Below are 14,148 nucleotides of genomic sequence, written 5' to 3' on the forward strand. Positions count from 1 at the left end.
TATTATATAAACAGCATGATAAGGCTATAATCAGATTGTTGCTTCTATTTGTAAAGCTTTGATTTCTCATTGGCTACTGCTGTCATGTTCCTGATGACAAGTTCTTTTTAAACAATTGAATAAATTCATATCCTGATCTCAGGTAAAGCAGGGTCAGTGATCAACCTTAAATATGGCATAAGTTTTTGCCCCAGACTGTCAGGGTTTAGCATACAATTGATCAAAGGTCCTTTATCTTGGTAACTTGAAGATGGAACGAAAATCTTTCAGTATATGAATCTAAGGAAGCAGAATTATTGACACCCACTATTCATAGTGCTCCTGAGCAACCACTGAAAGCACAAAGTCTGCCTAAATTTAAGGTTAAGCCAGATTGAACTGTCAACTAAGAGGTCCTGGAAAGGGTTTAAACCACCTGCTATTATCTTGCATCTTTTCATTTAACAGTGACCCAGCACTATCTCATTTAAGGCCACAGAATAAAGTTCTTGGAGTAACAAGAGGTAGCAGTAACAAGAACGAGCTGACTTAGACACAGTATTTTATTACAATTAAACACCATTGCATAATATATACCTTCTCATAACAAAAAATTCAGGAATACAAAGTTAACAAAAGTAAAATAATTCAAATGAAAATCAGTGTTTCCTGAATTACATGACAATTTTAATCCTCCTCTTCCTTTCTCAGCCAGCTTCCTTTTAGCACCTGCTGTGATCAACTCCTTACCTGATTTCTTGGGTACAGGTGTAAGAAAGGAGGCTTGGGAAAGGGGGATACAGAGACCAAAATGTGATGCAATAAATCACAGGAAACCTGGGCCTCGGAGCTTTCTCTCATCTTCTTAGTTCATCATACTTGTCCTTCCCTATCTACCTCTTCTCGGGCTACATCTGTCTCCCTATTTCAGTCTCTGTTTAGGGAACTGAAATGGCAACTGCATGTACCCTGCTTGAATATGATCTCATGTTTACTGGACACAGCAAAGACAGCACCATTTCTCTAATAAGATCATAAACCAAATGATTTAAATGTATACGTCAGAGACAGTAGGTCTGGCAATCCAGAACCAAGGAGAAGGTTTTGTTGCTGTAGTTTTCCCATGACTTTTTTCCTCTCAGAGTTTTCCATTCGTACTTTTAATTTAGAAGTTAACTAACATCTTAGTTGTCACTCAGTTGAGGATATGATCTAACAGGAATGGAACAGGATAAAATGAGGAGACATGTGCTGGTGGGAGGCCAAAGGGCACCAACGTGGTAGATGGTAGGCACCATTTTCATAACTCCTCCAACTCCTTGTCCTATGGGTTGCCTTAGGTGCATGAGAGCTACTTGGAGGTGGGAAAGTCAAGAAATTAAACATTTGGGCTTGGCGATGCAGGGGACACGGGTTTGTGCCCCGGTCCGGGAAGATCCCACCCACGTGCCGCTAGCCATGGCCGCTGAGCCTGCGCGTCAAGAGCCTATGCTCCACAACGGGAGAGGCCACAACACTGAGAGGCCCGCGTACCGAAAAAAAAAAAAAAAAATGAAATTAAACATTTGGACTAGTGAATTTGTCACCATTAATCTAAGATTTCATAGATAAAGTAGAATTTTAGAAGTAGTCTAAGTATGTACTAATGAATCAATTTATTACTTACTGATAAATCAATTTAATTTAATGAATGTCTATGTAATGTGCTTAGGTACATTGCCAACTGGAAGGAAATTGCTACAAGCAACTCTTCAGCTAACTTCAAAAGTAGGTGTTTTTTTTAGCAATAATGGGAAATTCTTATAAACAAAAACAATACTTTCCAGACATGTACACATTTCTAAGCACCTAACAAACACTTCAGCACTCTGCACAGTATATAGACATAAATAAATTTGCCAAGTCATTTTTGCCTTTATACATAAAATTGTTATTTGGGAATAGAAGGAAATTTTCTATTTTATTTAGAGTTGGATAACATGTTTTTTTAAAAAAAATGAATCCTCCTTTTAAAATGTTGCATATCATGTTTCAGTAATTTTTTTTCGGTATGCGGGCCCTTCACTGCTGTGGCCTCTCCCGTTGCGGAGCACAGGCTCCGGACGCGCAGGCCCAGCGGCCATGGGTCACGGGCCCAGCCGCTCCGCGGCATGCGGGATCCTCCCGGACCGGGGCACGAACCCTTGTCCCCTGCATCGGCAGGCGGACTCTCAACCACTGCACCACCAGGGAAGCCCTCAGTAAAAATTTTTAATGAGCAAACTTCACTTGGCAAAATAAATGCTATTCCAGAAGTATCAATAATTCTAACATAGCCAAAGCCTAATTATAGTTTTCATATAATCTGAGTGTATGAGTTCTGTCCCACTGTCATCTGTGATTGGCAGTAAAACAAAGAGGTTATAATTATGGAGTGCTGATTCATAACTGCCTGGTTTTGATTTTGGGCTCTACTGTTTACTGTCTGTATGATCTTGGGCCAGTTACTTGGTCAATTTCCTCATCTATAAAATGAAAATAACAATAGTACCTAGCTCATATATTGTTGTGAGGTAATAAGAGATAATATATGTAAAGAGCATAGAATAGTGCTTGGCACATAGTATGTACTCTATAAATGTTAGCTATTATTAGCTTGAACCTATCCACTTATTTCCAACTCATTGCCACCACCACAGTCCAAGTTGCCATCATCCCTCTGCAGGCTTCTGCAATGGTCTCCAAACTTATACTCCTCCAGTCCATTCCCCACACAACAGGTAGTGATCTACAAATTTAAATCAGCATAATTAAAACAAAACACTTATTTAACAAACTCTTCTTTAGCAATTACCATGTGGAAGTGCTGTCTTAGAGTGTTTTATAAAATTGATTCATTTGATCTTCAGAACAACCCAACGAGACAGGTTCTATTACCTACATTTTACAGACAAGCAAAGAGATGCCAAGTTACTTGCTCAAGGTCAGTTACTGTGAGGGCCAGGATTTGAATTGAGACTAGGTAGCTCTAGAACCCATACTCTTAACGACGACTACCTGTGATGCCTCTTATAGTTTTCCACTGCACTTGGAATAAAACCTTAACTTTATCATGGCACTCTGGCTCTGGTCTAGCTTTCCACCCTTATCATGTCCCACTCTCTCCCCCTGGCTCACAACCCGGCATCACTGGCATCTAGCCTGGTCCTCAAACACACTGTGGTTTCCACTTCAGGGGTTTAATGCAGTTGATGGCCTTCTGGAGAACAGGTTTAGGGTTAGGCAACTGTCGTCACTTGAGGGCAGGAAGTTATTTGTTTTGTTTGCTACTGAGTTCCCAATGTGTAGAACATAGTAGAGTCTCAATGGCAGGAATTTTGTACTTGAAAGGAATGACAAGTACAAAAATGGAAGCAGATAATATAAATTACTGAGCTAAAAGAGATTATTGTGAAAAGAAACAGCATGGTAATTGGAAGGAGCATAATAGCAAGTGAAAATTATTTTAAGTAATGGAGATCTGCATCATAACTGAAGGCAGTAGAAGGTGATATATTGAAGATGCTGGCATTGAAAAGAGGAGGGAATGTGTGCCACTTCTTCAAGAAGCATGAGGAAATCAAATCCAGAATTTGGAAGCTTTAGCTCTAGGGACAGAAATGGCTTCTCTTCGTTTGTGAATAAAGAACTGTTAGCTAATAGTTAATTGTGGAGTACTAACTAAATGCCAAGTTCTTTACATGCACCATCACACTTAGTTCTCACAAAAATATGCTGAGGCATGTGCTATTATCATCCCCATCTACCCCCTTTATAGATGAGGACATTGAGACAAAGGTTAAATAACTTGCTTCAAATTACAGAGCTAGCAAAAAAAAAAAAAAAAATTACAGAGCTAGCTAGTAGTAGGTCAAACCCCAAACCCAGATCCTACAGAGCCTTTTGTAAAGATGGACAATAAAATATGGTAGTGAAAAGTAGGATGATCTCAGAATTTTGGACATTTATTGTTTTGGTTAAATAGGATATAAAGATATCTGCTCTAAGAGTGGTGAGAAGGAATGTGGAATAGACCTTACCTGGAATGCAGTAGCATATTGAATAAGTCTATATCCTGTCATATCTTGCATCTTTCTAAATATTTGTCATTCCTCTCTAGGTTTCAGGTTTGAGCAAGCACAGGAAAAAAAATATGACTATAAAGATATATTGGAAGAGGAAATGTGAACACAAGAAGTTACTTCATTTGACAATATTTATGAAGGACCAACTTTTACTAGACTAAGGCCTGATTCCACTTATGGAATATAATTATAACTATATAAAAATATATAATTATAAACTATAATTTCTTTTCTGAGCTTTAACCCTTCAAGCCCTGATTCCATCAGAGATAGTTTATTCTGGCTGGAATGACTTGTATATTCTTGGCACAGAATCTAGGCCAATTAAAAGTAAGGAGGATTAAACAGAAATAGAACATCAGACTGAATACAGTAGCCATGGAAAATGTAGAAATTATTCCCGGTATTCTGCGAAACTGTAGTATTCTAACAATCATACTTAAATAAAAATATTATACTTAGGTGCAAAACAACCCCTCAGTCTGATTGTTTTTCTTCTTTATTTGAAGCATTCTTTATTTGTGCATTTCTATCAGGCAGAGCCCTTTCTTCATTAAAAAAGAAAAAGGGCAGTGTAGCAAGTTCTCCTTTTATTAGAATGCAAAAGCCTTACTAGAATCCCTGGTGCCATTCAGCTTAGGCATCTTTGAACAAAACTGGGTTACAGGGGCACCATTAGCTAAAGGAGCCAGAAAAGCAAAAATCTATCTCTTAGTTTCCACAGTGGGAAGAATAGAAAACTGGAAATGACTGTTAGGTCAAGGAACAAAGCCTACCATACCCTCCAAGTCTGAATTACTGTACCTTCCCATAAAAACCCTCTACTACTAACCATCATCACACTTATCACACTGTAACTGTCTACAGTCCTAACAGACCAGAGGCTTATACTCCCAAGCATAAAAAATTCAGCAGTCAGAGACCTAATGTATATTTAAGAAAAAAAATCAGATTTATTCATATAATTTACATATACATTCACCTATTGTAAGTACTCAGTTTGACAAATACATATCTCTCTCTCTCTCTCTCTCTCTCTATATATATATATAGTTATGCAGTTTTCACCACAATCAAGGTATCATGCATTTCCATCACCCCCAAACTGTACATCTTTGCAGTCAATCCACCCACCCCATGCCGTTCCCCTGGGACTGATCTCCTTTCAATCACTACAATTCTGCCTTTTCTAAAATGTCACATAAATGGAATGATACTATATGTAGTCTTTCTTGGTCTTGCTTCTTTAGAATTATGCTTTTGAAATTCATTCTTGTTGTTGCATATTTCAGTAGTTCATTGCTTTTATAATGGCTTATGTTCCATTACATGGCTATACCACAATTTCTTTAAACATTCAGCAGGTTGATGGACAATTGTTTTTTTCCAGCTTGGGATCATTGTGGATAAAGCTGCTATGAACATTCATGTACAAGTCTTTATGGGGATACATATTTTCATTTCTCTTGGGAAATAACTCAGAGTGGAATTGCTGAGGTAAACAATAACTATATGTTTAAATATCTATTATTTATTGAACTATACTTGCTTTACATTTCAGGTGTACATCAAAGTGATTCATATATATATATATATATATTCAGATCATTTTCCATTATAGTTTATTACAAGATGTTGAATATAGTTCCCTGTACTATACAGTAGATCCCTGTTGTGTATTTTATACGTAGTAGTGTGTATCTGTTAATCCCAAATTCCTAATTTATCCCTCCCCCTTCCCCTTTGGTAAATAAATAAATTTGTTTTCTAAGTCTGAGTCTCTTTCTGTTTTGGAAATAATTTCATCTGTGTCATTTTAATATTCACATATAAGTGATATCATAATATTTATTTGTCTGACTTATTTCACTTAATATGATAGGTCCATCCATGTTACCACAAATGGCATTATTTTGTCTTTTTTATGGCTAGTATTCCACTGTATATATGTATCACATCTTCTTTATCCATTCCTCTGTTGATGGACATTTAGGTTGCTTCCATGTCTTGGCTATTGAAAACAGTGCTGCAATGAACAATGGAGTGCAGTATCCTTTCAAACCATGGTTTTCTTCAGATATATGCCCAGCAGTGGGATTGCTGGGTCATAGGGTAGTTCTATAATAAGTTTTTTAAGGAACCTCCATACTGTTCTCCATAGTGGCTGTACCAGTTTACATTCCCACCAATGGTGTAGGAGGGCTTCCTTTTCTCCACACCCTCTTCAGCATTTGTTATTTGTAGACTTTTTGATGATGGCCATTCTGACTGGTGTGAAGTGATACCTATTTGACTTTGATTTGCATCTCTAATAAGTAGCAATGTTGAGCATCTTTTCATGTGCCTGTTGGCCATCCTTATGTCTTCTTTGGAGAAATGTCTATGTAGGTCTTCTGCCCATTTTTTTTGATTGGGTTTTTTTTTATATTGAGCTGTATAAGTTGTTTATATAGTTTGGAAATTGTCAGTTACAATGTTTGCAAATATCTTCTCCCACTCTGTAGGTCGTCTTTTCATTTTGGTTAGGATTTCCTTTGCTGTGCAAAAGCTTTTAAGTTTAACTGGGTCTCATTTGTTTATTTTTGCTTTGTTTCCATTACTCTAGGAGACGGATCCAAAAAAATATTGCTGCAATTTATAGCAAAGAGTGTTCTGCTTATGTTTTCTTCTAGGTGTTTTATATTATCCGGTCTTACATTTAGGTCTTTAATCCAGTTTGAGTTTATTTTTATATTTGGTGTTAGAGACTGTTCTAATTTCATTCCTTCACATGTAGCTGTCCAGTTTTCCCAGCACCAGTTATCGAAGAGACTGCCTTTTCACAACTGTATATTCTTGCCTCCTTTGTTGTAGATGAATTGACCATACGTGCCTGGGTTTATTTCCAGGCTTTCTATCATGTTCCGTTGATCTACATTTCTTTTTTTGTGCCAGTACCATACTGCTTTGATTACTGTAGATTTGTAGTATAGTCTGAAGTCAGGGAGTCTGATTCCTCCAGCTCTGTTCTCAAGATTATTTTGGCTATTTGTGTTTCCATACAACTTTAAAGAATTTTTGGTCCAGTACTGTGAAAAATGCCATTGGTAATTCAGTAGGGATTGCACTGAATCTGTAGATCGCCTTGGATAATATGGTCATTTTAGCAAATGTTTATAAGAATCTATTTTTCTAAAGTGGCTGTACCATTTTGCATTTCCACCAGCAATGAACTTAAGTAGCTCCACTTGGTTTATGTCACTTTGTGCTGTCGAATGTTTTAATTCTAGGGGATGTATAGTGAATAGCATCTCATTGTGATTTTAGTTTGCATTTCCTAAATGACTTATGATATTGAAGATCTTTAACATGCTTATCTGCCACTTGGTATCTTCTTTGGTGAAGTATCTATTCAAATCTTTTGCCAGTTCTAAATTGTTTATTTCATATTGTGTTAAAAGATTTTTTAATATAGTCTAAAAACAAACCATTTACCAGATACTGTTTTGCCAGTCTGTGGGTGTTTTCATTTTTTTATGATGTCTTTTGAGGAGAAAAAGTATTTAATTTTAATAGAGTCCAAGTTACCATTTTTTCTTTTTTAATTTAATTTTTATTTTATGTTGGGATATAGTTGATTTACAATGTTGTGTTAGTTTCAGGTTTACATCAAAGTGGTTCAGTTATACATATATACATTATTTTTCAGGATATAGGTTATTTTTCCCATATAGGTTATTACAGAATATTGAGTAGACTTACCTGTACTATACAGTAGGGTCTTGTTGATTGTCTATTTTATATATAGTAGTGTGTATATGTTAATACCAAATTCCTAATTTATCCCTCCCTCCCACCTTTCCCCTTTGGTAACCAAAAAAAAAAGTCTGTTTTCGATGTCTGTGAGTCTGCTTGTTTCATAGATATGTTCATTTGTGTCATATTTTAGATTCCACATATAAGTGATATCATATGGTATTTGTCTTTCTCTTTCTGACTTTGTTCACTTAGTATGATAACCTCTAGTTGCATCCATGTTGCTGCAAATGGCATTATTTTGTTCTTTTTTTATGGCTGAGTAGCATTCCATTGTATATATGTACCACATCTTCTTTGTCCATTCATCTGTCAATGGACATTTAGGTTGTTTCCATGTCTTGGCTCTTGTGAATAGTGCTGCTATGAACATAGGGGTACATGTATCTTTTTGAATTATAGTTTTGTCTGGATATATGCCCAGGAGTGGGATTTCTATTGGTAATTCTGTTTTCATTTCATGTGGTAATTCTATTTTTAGTTTTCTGAGGAACCTCCATACTGTTTTCCATAGTGGCTGCACCAACTTACATTCTCACCAACAGTGTAGGAGGGTTCCCTTTTATCCACACCCTCTCCAGCATTTGTTATTTGTAGACTTTTTAACAATAGACATTCTGACCAATGTGAGGTGGCACCTCATTGTGGTTCTGATTTGCATTTCTCTAATAATTAGCGATGTTGAGCATCTTTTCATGTACCTATTGGCCATCTGTATAAAACATCAACAATATTTCTTGATACCCAGGTTAAAGTGTCCAGACTATGCCCAAGATAGAGTTGCTTATGCTAAGCCCCATGTTAGTAAACCAAAACTTAAATTTCTGTGCTCGGCTCTCCCAGAAGAGGTAGGCCTATATCAACCAATCAGCACTTTCCTGCTCAGCAAAAATTACCTAACCTGGCTCCAAGACTTCCCTTTGCTCCATATAAGGGAAGTAACTGTTCTAACCAACTGACAATGCCCACTATAACTTCCTTGTTCCTGCTCACTTTGGTCTATGAAACCTCCTCACTTTGTACAACACTTCATACATTTGGTCATGTTGTATTATCTCTTTTATATTGGTGGAATTGACTCGTTAATATTGGTAAGGCCTTTTGCATCTATTCATGAATGATATTGGTCTTCAGTTTTGTTTTGTTTTGTTCTTCTTGTAATTCTTGTATTTTTGACTTCAGGGTAATACTGGCTTCATAAAACGGGCTCTTCTAATATCAGGAAGAGTTTGTGCAGCAATGGTATGCCTTACTTAGAAGTAGAAGGCATTGACACATCAGGATTATTTTCATTGTTTTTTGGCCTTTTTATGCCATGAATATGTTTGAGATGTCTATGAAATCCACTTGTCCATGTTGCTTTACACTGCAATAATTTAACACAATGTGAGGGCCAAGATGGTAGAGTACGAAGACTCTGAACTCACCTCCTCCCATGGAAACACCAAAATGATAACTACTTACAGAGCAACTATCTGTGAGAATGACCTGAAGACTAGCAGAAAAGATTTTCCATTAAAGAAGGAGCCATAAGACAGGTAGGAACGGTGGACATGGTATAGTCAGGACCCACAACCCAGGGTCAGCGACCCACGAATGGAAGGAATATCAGTATCACAGAGGTACTCCCCAAGGAGTGAGGGGTCCAAGCCCCACATCAGGCTCCCCAGCCTGGGGATTCTGCACTGAGAAGATGAGCCCCCAGAGTGTCTGGCTTTGAAAATTAGCAGGACTTAAATTAGGGAGAGCCAGAAGGCTACAGGAAACAGACTCCATTCTTAAAGGGTGCATGCAACATCTCACATGCTCTGAGTCCCAGTGCAGAGGCAGTAGTTTGAAAGGAGCCTGGGTCAGACCCACTTAGTGATCTTAGAGAACCTCCCAGAGAGGCAAGAAGCAATCAGGACTCCCCCTGGGGATGGAGGCATCAGCCATTTTGGGGAGCTTAATCTAGCACTGGTAACACCAGTGCCATTTTGGAATCCTCCCTCTAGCCTATTAGTGCTGGGGACCTGGCCCTGTCCACCAGCAGGCTGGCACTAACCCTGAGGCCTCAGCTGTACAGACAGCCATGTGGAGACCTGGCCTCTCTCACCAGTGGGACAGCACCAATCCCGAATGCCCCTGAGTCACACAGACAACCACATAGGAAGCCTACCCCACCTTCCAGTGGGCCCACAGCTGCCGTACAAGACATGGTCTTGCAGCCAGCGGGGTTGGGGCCAGCCACGTCACAACAGAAGTGCACAGGCAGCCCACGTAGGGGGTACACTAGAACATATACCTCTTAACCAGAGAGGAGTGTGCTGCTGCGCCCCACAGGATGTTTCCTAAATAAGGCTTGGGAAGATTGGGAAATGTAACCAACCTACCTAGTACATAGAAATAAACACAGAGAATTGGGCAAAATGAGAAGACAGAAATTTATGTTCCAAACAATGGAATAAGACAAAATATCAGAAAAAGAACTAAACAAAGTAGAGATAAGGAATCTACCAGATAAAGAGTTCAAGGTATAGATCATAAAGGTGCTCAATGAACTCTGGAGAAGAATGGAGAACACCATGACCATTTAAACGAACAGTTTGAAAATATAAAGAAGAACCAAAAAGAGTTGATGAATAAGATAACTGAAATAAAAAATATACTAGAAGGAATCAATAGTAGATTAGATAATACATAGGAATGGATCACCAATCTGGAAGACATGGTAGTGGAAATTCCCAAGCTGAACAGAGAAATGAAAAAAGAATTTAAAAAAATGAGGATAGTTTACAAGACCTCTAAGACAACATAAAGCATACTAACATTTGCATTACAGTGGTCCTAGAAGAAGAGAGAAAGGGGCAGAGAACTTATTTGAGAAATAATTACTGAGAAATTTCCTAACGAGGGGAAAGAAACAGACATTCAAGTCCAGGAAGCACAGAGAGTTCCAAACGAGATGATCCAAAGATGTCCACATAAAGACACATTATAATTAAAATTGCAAAGGGAGTTTCCTGGTGGCATAGAGTTAGGATCCTGGGCTTTCACTGCTGTGGCCTGGGTTCCATCCCTGGTTGGAAAACTGAGAACCAACAAGCTGCATGGCATGGCCAAAAGAAAAAAATTAAAAAAAAAAAAAGTAAAATCGTAAAAATTAAAGAGAATCTTAGAAGTAGCAAGAGAAAAGCAATTAGTAACATACAAAGAAATCTCCATAAGGCTATCAAGTGAATTTTCAGCAACAATTTTGTAGCCCAGAAGGGAGTGTCATGATATATTCAAAGTGATGAAAGGAAGAAGCTTACAACCAAGAATACTCTAGCTGGCATGGCTATCGTTCAGACTTAAAGGGGAGATAAAGAGTTTCAAAGACAAGCAAAAGCTAAAATGGTTCAGCACCACTAAACTGGCTTTATAAGAAATGTTATAGGGAATTCCCTGCCAGTTCAGTGGTTAGGGCTCTGTGCCTCCACTGCAGGGGGCATGAGTTTGATCTCTGGTTGGCAAACTAAGATTCTGCGTGCCACGTGGCATGGCCAGAAAAAAACAAAAAAAGAAACATTATAGGGACTTCTCTAAGCAGAAAAGGCAAGTCCACAGCTATAAAAAGGAAAATTATGAAAAGAAAAATCTCACTGGTAAAGGGAAACACACAGTAAAGGTAGTAGTTCAACCACTTATAAAACTAGTATAAAGGTTAAAAGACAAAAGTAGTAAACCATCTATATACACAATAAATAAAGAAATACACAACACAAAAAGATGTAAAATACGATGTCAAAGACATTAAACATTGGGATAGGGGAGTAAAAATGTAGACTGGTTAGAATGCATTTGAATTTAAGAGATCAACTAAAATGATTATGTAACTTATACCATGTTATATGTGAGCTTCGTGGTAACCACAAACCAGAAACCAATAACAGACACACAAGAAAGAGAAAGGAATCTAAACATAAAACTAAAGATAGCCATCAAATCACAAGGAAAGAGGGCAAAAGAAAAAACAAAAAAGGAACCATGAAAACAACCAGAAAACAATTAACAAAGTGACAATAAATACATGTCTATCACTAATTACTTTAAATGTACTAAATGCTCCAATCAAAAGACACAGAGTAGGTGAATGGGTAGAAAAACAAGACCCACATATGTGCTGCCTACAGGAGATTCACTTCACACACAGACTAAGTGATGGGATGGAAAAAAGTATTCCATGCAAATGGAAATTAAAAGAAAACCAGGACAGCAATACTTGTATCACAGAAAATAGATTTTAAAACAAGTACTGTAACAAGAGACAAAGAAGGACATTACTTAATGATATAGGGATCCATCCAAAAAGAAGATAAAACAATTGTAAATATAGATGCACCCAACATAGGAATACTTAAATATATAAAGCAAATAATAATAGACATAAAGGGAGAAACTAACAGTAACATAGTATTTAGTAGGGACTTTAAAACCCTATTTACATCAATGGATGGATAATCTGACAAAATCAATACAGAAAAAGACTGGCCTTAAATGACACATTAGACCAGATGAACTTAATAGATACATACAGTACATTTGTCAAAAGTAGCTGAATATACATTTTTTCAATGCATGTGGAACATCCTCCAGGATAGATCACATGCTAGGCCACAAAACAAGTTTCAATAAATTTAAGAAGACTGAAATCACATCAAGTATCTTTTCTGACCACATGGTATGACACTAGAAATCAACCTACAAGAAAAAAACCTGCAAAAAACACAAAGATGGGGAGGCTAAACAACATGCTACGAAACAACCAATGTGTCATTAAATAAATCAAAGAGGAAATTAAAAACTACCCGAGGATGAATGAAAATAGAAACACAATGATCCAAAATCTATGGGACACAGCAAAAGCAGATCTAAGAGGGAAGTTTACAGCAATACAATCCTACTTCAGGAAACAAGAATTATCTCAAATAAACAACCTAAAGTTAGACCTAAAAGAACTAGAAAAAGAAGAACAAACAAAACCCAGAGTTAGTAGGAGAGAAATCATAAAAATCAGAGCAGAAATAAATGAAATAGAGACTAAAAACAAAAAATAGAAAAGATTAATGAAACTAAGAGGTGGTTCTTTGAAAGATAAACAAAATTGATAAAACCTTTAGTCAGAATCATCATAAGTTACAATCAACACCACAGGAATACAAAGGATCATAAGAGATTACTATGAACAATTATATGCCAATAATATGGACAACCAAGAGGAAATGGGCAAATTCCTAGAAATGTAAAATTTCCCATGACTGAATCAGGAAGAAATAGAAAATATGAACAAACCAAACACCAATAATGAAAGTGAATCAATACTTTTAAAAAACCTCCCAACAAACAAAAGTCCAGGACCAGATGACTTCACAGGTAAATTCTGCCAAACATTTAAATAAAAGTTAACACCTGTTCTTCTCAAACTATTCCAAAAAATTGAAGAGGAAGGAATGCTTCTGAACTTATTCTCTAAGACCAGCATCACCCAGATATCAAAACCAGACAGACAACACAAAAAAAGAAAATTACAGGCATTACTGACAAAAACAGATGCAAAAATCCTCAACACAATATTACTAAGTGGAATTCAACCATACATTAAAAGGATCATATACCATGAAGTGGGATTTATTCAAGGGATGCAATGATAATTCAACACCCACAAATCAATGAAATACACCACATTAACAAATTGAAGGATAAAAATCACATGATCATCTCAATAGATGCAGAAAAGAACTTTTGACAAAGCTCAACATCCATTTATGATAAAAACCCTCAACATAGTGGAATAGAGGGAACATACTTCAACATAATAAAGGCCATATACAACAAACCTACAGCCAACATAATACTCAATGGTGAAAAGCTGAAAGTGTTCCCTCTAAGATCAGGAACAAGACAAGGATGCTCAATCTCACCATTTTTATTCAACATAGTATTGGAAGTCCTAGCCATAGCAATCACATGAGAAAAAGGAATAAAAGGAATCCAAATTGGAAAGGAAAAGTAAAACTGTCACTGTTTGCATATGACATGATACTAGACATAAAAATCCCTAAAGATGCCACCAAAAACCTATGAGAATTAATAAAGGAATTCAGTTAAGTTGCAGGACACAAGATTAATATGCAAAAATCTCAGAAACAAACTCTCAGAAAGAAAAATTAAGGAAACAATTCCATTTACAACTGCATCAACAAGAATAAATTATCTAGGAAAAAAATCTAAACAAGGAGGTAAGAGACCT

At 36.9% G+C, this 14,148-nt stretch overlaps 1 protein-coding gene across 1 annotated transcript in view; it reads left to right on the forward strand.

Annotated features, from left to right (window-relative positions):
* C8H11orf65 (chromosome 8 C11orf65 homolog) overlaps positions 1-4,185 on the forward strand; it is a 108,277-nt gene extending 104,092 nt beyond the window's left edge. The window contains exons 7-8 of the mRNA XM_065883121.1: positions 1,691-1,746; positions 4,118-4,185. Coding sequence (XP_065739193.1) covers positions 1,691-1,746; positions 4,118-4,185 — 124 coding nt within the window. The remainder of the gene's footprint in view (positions 1-1,690; positions 1,747-4,117) is intronic.
* The last annotated feature ends 9,963 nt before the right edge of the window (positions 4,186-14,148 follow it).

Source organism: Phocoena phocoena, chromosome 8, assembly GCF_963924675.1.
Source record: "Phocoena phocoena chromosome 8, mPhoPho1.1, whole genome shotgun sequence".
Lineage (NCBI taxonomy): Eukaryota > Metazoa > Chordata > Mammalia > Artiodactyla > Phocoenidae > Phocoena > Phocoena phocoena.